At 38.7% G+C, this 6000-nt stretch overlaps 1 protein-coding gene across 1 annotated transcript; it reads right to left on the bottom strand.

Annotated features, from left to right (window-relative positions):
* Positions 1-502: 502 nt before the first annotated feature.
* Positions 503-4236, bottom strand: LOC128527473 (C5a anaphylatoxin chemotactic receptor 1-like). Its single transcript, XM_053499866.1, has 2 exons — positions 4134-4236; positions 503-2988 (listed from the first exon to the last, which is right to left on the bottom strand). Exon 2 carries the CDS (start codon positions 2981-2983, stop codon positions 1934-1936), a length of 1050 nt encoding a protein of 349 aa, XP_053355841.1. The 5' UTR covers positions 2984-2988; positions 4134-4236; the 3' UTR covers positions 503-1933.
* Positions 4237-6000: the final 1764 nt, after the last annotated feature.

Raw genomic sequence — 6000 nt, 5'->3', positions numbered from 1 at the left:
TGTTGACAGGATTTCACACTTCGCTGCTACTTACAAGAATGCTTACTGTTCACTGTTTATCCCTCATGCCATTAACTTGCACAACCACAATCAACTATCAGTATATCACAGTTATTGCATTGTTATGTTGTCATGTTGCTGCTCCTGTTTGCGCATTTACATGTGCACTCTATGTTGTCTTTTAAAAAAAAAAAAAAATTATATATACTGTATATAATTTTTGATATCAGTTTGTTTTGTCTTAGATTGTCAGCTAATTAGGAGCCCTAGTTAGTTAGTTAGTTTCTGTTAATTTATGTTGCATGTATGTAGCACCTTCTGTGCAGGAGGAACGGCGTTTTGTTTCAACTGTATAGGGTTGAAATAACAATAAAAGCCGTCTTGACTTGACGATTTTTTTGCTTTGTTAATAAATCCATAACTCAGCGAGTACAAGTATAGTGAAATATAGCCATGATGATCTAATAACTCCAATACAATAGATTACAATAGATACAGTTTTATTTGTAAAAACATATATTCGTGCAAAATAAATGTATATAAAAAATGTGCAGTTGAAAAACAGACGGACAGGCATGCTAAAAAACGAATATTTCCTACATTGCAAGTTTCGGATCCGTAAAAATTTTAAATATGGAAATGGCACTGAAGTTGTTCACCGTTTTCTTTTCTGGGAATATGTTTTTTTAGTGGTTAAAGATTAGACACGAAAGAGCAGGTTGAAAACTGATAATTTAATTCTATCTTAATGTACAATTGAGAAAGCCTATTTTGTACACGGGATGTTCAAGTCAAACCGGGACTTTTGATTGTACAGAATAACAGAACAGTTATGAGAGTAAAAGCTCTATATAATCCCCTGCTACGTTAATGCACCTATTCCAGTGGTTCACTAGTGCTTGGATACCGAGTAAGAGTATTCCCAGTTCACCGGAGCCATGATCGGACTGTCTGTCTGATTCGCATCTGAAACGCCGGCCTCCCAGGAACTCCTTTAATGGCCCAAACATGTAAAAGTAGCTTGGAGTGAGGTCAGGACTGCAATAACTACCAGCCTATAGCTCCAGTAATGTACAAGTAGTGTTGGTGAATGATTAATTGAGTTTACAGTTCCCACACACAGTTGACAGTAGTTGACAATTTATCTGTTGATTTTTAAAACAAAATAATTTTCAGGCGTTCGACTTGTCAAATATTCATGAGGATGACTGCAGCCGCTTCGGCCAGGATCACTATTTATGATAGTGAATGCTAATCAGTGTCATACCTTCATTCACCAGAAATATCCTCGTAAGTCCCAGTTTGACTTGAATACCCCACATATTTACACACATGCTCCTTTATTAACTGACGTCACATACAAATCTGGAAATAGTAAGAAAAAAAGACTTCTTTTAACACATATGCATTACAGTACAGTGAAAATTTGCTTCATATGCACCTGCTTGTTAGAAAGCTGGGCTGAGAGCACGCGGCCAAGAGTAGCGGCTTGGCAGTAATGGGGTTTGAACACCTAACCATCTGATCTATAAACCAATTAAGCCACAATGCTGGCCACTATACCACTTTCCATTATGTTAATAATATCCAAATGGCTAATTTTAAAATGACAACAAAAAATATGCAAAAAGTGAGTCTTTTTAAAACGTATATGGCAACATACAGAATATTTATATCTGATTATTATTTTTTATGAATAATCTTCAGGTTTAATATTCATGCTGTAATTCTGAAGATTTTACTAGACCCTTTTCTATAACAACTAACCAAGTCAATGGAAAAAACCCAACAGTATTAAACTACAAAAATGCTGGAAAGGGCTCTGGAATCGGTGTCACACTCTCGAGTTCAGTTCATTGTTGCACATTCAATGGATGTTTGTCATTGCGCAGCAGAGTATGGTTTTTCTGGTAGCCACTAAAACCATCTTCTCTCAGTAGTTTGTGTCGGTGGTGCTCTTGGTGATTGATATGCTGACCCCTCGAGTCGGCTCTTCGGAAGCGAAGTTGAGGACGCTCTTAAGTGTCTTGGTCAAGCTCTCTTTAAAACCACGGCCCAGGCAGACATAGAGCAGTGGGTTCAGGCAGCTGTTGAAATAGGCCAGGCAAAGCGCTAATACCTGAGCCAGGGAAAGGTTTGCTCTTGTTTCACCCATTGAATGGGGCAAGCTTAGCACAATAGTGTCAATGATATGCAAGGGAATCCAGCAAAAGAAGAAGGTAATCACTATGGCTAAGATGACACGCACAGTCCGGGCTGATCTCTCGCTTTGCCTCCGAGCTGACGTTTGGTGTGTCCTCTGGTACACTAACCAGTGGCTGTATGAGATTATCAGAAAGGGCAGCAGAAAGCCAAGCAGGAATCGTGTCACAACCATGGCCCAGGCATGCGTCATGTTTGCGTAATGGCCACGACACAGTATCTTCGACCCAAAGACTCTTTTCTCCATATGGATGAACTGAGGAATGCTGCCAACGAGTGCGAGCATCCAGGTACCCAGACAGATCCAGCGAGCCAAGCGTGGCCGCCTCTTGTTCTGGCACCAAGCGGGCCGTGACACCAGGATCCAGCGGTCCAGACTGATGACTGTTAGTATCAGCACACTGCAGTACATGACCATATACAGTAGACCGTACAGCATTTTGCAAGCCAATGGACCGAAGGGCCAGTGCTGATCTTGAGCCAGGGGCACCATGAGCAGCGGCAGGGATAAACAGCACAGCAGGTCGGTCAAGGCCAGGTTCAGGAACCACACGGCATTAACTGAAGTGGGCATCTTGAATGCCGTCACCCAGATAACCAAGCCATTGCCAGGGACGCCCAACAAGAAGACGATCGAATAGGATATCAGTGCAAACCAATGACGCCAGCCGATCACATCGTCAGGTTCTTCAAAGAGCGTACAGTTTTTACCACCGCCGCATGGGTCTGTGAAGTTGATGCTATCAAAGGAGATGTTATAATCGGTGTAATCATAATCCATTTTAGCTGTGAGAGGAGGAAGAAGAAACAGGAAGCAAGGAAGCAAAAAATTAGGACAAACATAAAAAATAATGTAACACAAATCACCAGTAAGGGGTTTGTTGGGACTTGTATTCATTGACAAAGTTTAACGTAAATTTTAATCTGTTGAAATTTAAAAAAATGTTGTTCAAATACAAGCAGAATTTTAGTTAAACTGTTCTATATTGTGTTGCATGTAACTACTTTGACCGAATTTTATAGAGAATTGAACATTTTTACCAGTACATCATGTTTAATTTGTGAGCCAACACAGAAATAAAGTTTTTCTTTTTTCAATTTTTCTCCCCTAATTTAGTCGTAGCCAGTTCCTCCCCGTCACTAGGGGGCTCCCACATTAAGGCTCTACTACTACGACTCAGCCGGGAGGGCCGAAGACTATCACGTGTTTCCTGCGAACCGCGTGACGTCAGCCGACCGCATCTTTTCGAACTGCTAGCTCGCGCAATATTAGGGGCGGAGTAACACACTCGGAGGAAAGGGCTAGCCGCTCCTTCCGCGTGCGCGAGCTTACAGACGGGCGCTCGAGTACCTCTCATCCGATCGGCCAATCAGCTCTCTCTGTGTCTCCGGCTGTGAGAGGAAAACAGCGCCACCCGGGGTTCGAACCAGCGACCTCCCGATGATAGGGCGAGCACTTTACCACTGCGCCACTCGGAGGCCCACGAAAGAAAGTTTTTTAGAGTATTATTTTTATGGAGACCATAATGCATCTAATAAATACAGTAGTAATAGTCAAAATATATGAGGTACAAAATATAGAAAGCATTAAAACGGCTGCAGAAATATTGTCATAAAACCTGCGTTATGCTTCTGAATTAAACTTTACACAATAATGTCTAATAAAAATTAAAATAATAATAATAATATTAATAATAATATTTCCTTTTCTGCTGTCTATTCTGACGAACAGTATCAGTTTCTTCCCCATATATTGATATTGGGGAAGAAACTGATACTGTTCGTCAGAATAGACAGCAGAAAAGGAAATATTATTATTAGACACTGATGTTTGCGTTTGTCAAAGAGACATGACAAATCTTGTAGAAAGCAATAAAAAGAGCATGTATACTGTACATAAGTACAATAATACTTGGAAATCAGTCACTCACCCGTAGTTTAACCCCAGAATCATGAAGTGTGTCGATCGTGAAGCTCAGTGTCTGAACTGCTGTGTCACCTCTTGTGTTTGAACTGCTGTCAGTCTTGTGCAGTTCGTATATACTGAGCTGGAAAGGATGTGGCTTGGTCATACCAGCTATTTATAAAGTTATCTATAACAGTTTTCCGCCAAAGCAGAGAAGTGCATATAATGAAGGAATACTAGCCTATTTTTTTAGGACCAATTCAAATACCCATGCATTTATTTAATTACTTTCCATTATAAAAACTTAAGTAAATGCATAAATACATGCATATGTGTATGTATATAATATAATATAATATAATATAATATAATATAATATAATATAATATAATATATATAATTTTTTTTTTTTTTTGTCATGCTGTTTTGTCTTGTCATTTGTTTTTGTTCTGGAAGCTCTGTCACTAAAACAAATTCCTTGTACGTGCAAGCATACTTGGCAATAAAACTCTTTCTGATTCTGTTTCTGTTTCTGTATACAGTATATAAAATACATTTAAAAAAAATATAAACGCAACAGATCAGATCAGCATCTTGACATGGCACACCTGTGAGGTGGGATGGATTATCTCAGCAAAGCAGAAGTGCTCACTATCACACATTTAGACTGATTTGTGAACAATGTTTGAGAGAAATGATAATATTGTTTATCTGGAATGAATTTTAGACCTTTAAGTCTATCTCATGAAAAATCAGAGCAGAAACAAAGGTGTTGCGTTTATATTTTTGTTGAGTGTATGTGTATGTGGGCAAACATCAGTTTTTTTGTTCATAAGTTTCTCAATGTGATATTTAACAGTTCCACAAACGCCATTCATAAACAGATTATGATTTGTTTGTTTATATAACCAAACGTTTATGCTTCCATGACTGACAGAACTAACTAACCGCGACTGGTGGAGCTGGTGACAGGCAGTTAGTGTAATAAACAGGGGTAAAGTTTTTTTAAAATTCTTACTGGTACACTGTAGCCAAAAGATGAGATTAAAACATTAGAAGTAGAAGTCTCAGCAGGATCTCATGCTTGAGGAAGGCTTTGGAGAATCCCGGTGAGGCGTTTGCACGCTGGTGCCTTGAAGGCCATTTACTTCATCTCGAATGCCTAATTAACACTCTTCACATTACACCTTACACGGGTACGGGACTCGTGAAGGACCCGTGAAGTGTGGATTAAGGAGTGGGGCTTTACTGAAGCAGGGAGTTACAGTTGGCGACAGTTGGAATAAATAATAAGGCCACAGACATCTGCTCTGGGTCAGATAAATAGAGTCATGAGTTTTAATGTAGGAACTTCATTTCTCAGTGAACTATCATTTATTCAGTTGGTTATGTTAGCAGAGATGTATGTGTATAAAATGGGACAGCTGAGAGAAAGAAATCACGTTTTCTCCATGTTGCACCTTGTTCGCCGTATGTCCTTCTGCAGAAGTTATAATGGTATAATGATGAAACTACTGATGTCAATTTGTTTTGTCTTAGATTGTCAGCTAATTAGGGGTCCTAGTTAGTTAGTTTCTGCTAATTTATGTTGCATGTATGTAGCACCTTTTGTGCAGGAGGAACGCCGTTTTTTTTCAACTGTATAGGGTTGAAATGACAATAAAAGCTGACTTGACTTGACGATTTTTTTGCTTTGTTAATAAATCCATAACTCAGCGAGTACAAGTATAGTGAAATATAGCCATGATAATCTAATAACTCCAATACAATAGATTACAATACTAAAAACTTTTACTATATTGTAAAGTTTAATTTATAGTGAATAACCTGTTAATAAAAATACTTTTATTTAATCCTTAATATTTCTATTTTCTATTAAATCAAGGTTTTCC

The sequence above is a fragment of the Clarias gariepinus genome, chromosome 7, assembly GCF_024256425.1.
Source record: "Clarias gariepinus isolate MV-2021 ecotype Netherlands chromosome 7, CGAR_prim_01v2, whole genome shotgun sequence".
In the NCBI taxonomy this organism is placed as follows: domain Eukaryota; kingdom Metazoa; phylum Chordata; class Actinopteri; order Siluriformes; family Clariidae; genus Clarias; species Clarias gariepinus.
The sequence above is the reverse complement of the archived record's forward strand: the minus strand, read 5'-3'. Positions and strand labels throughout refer to the sequence as shown.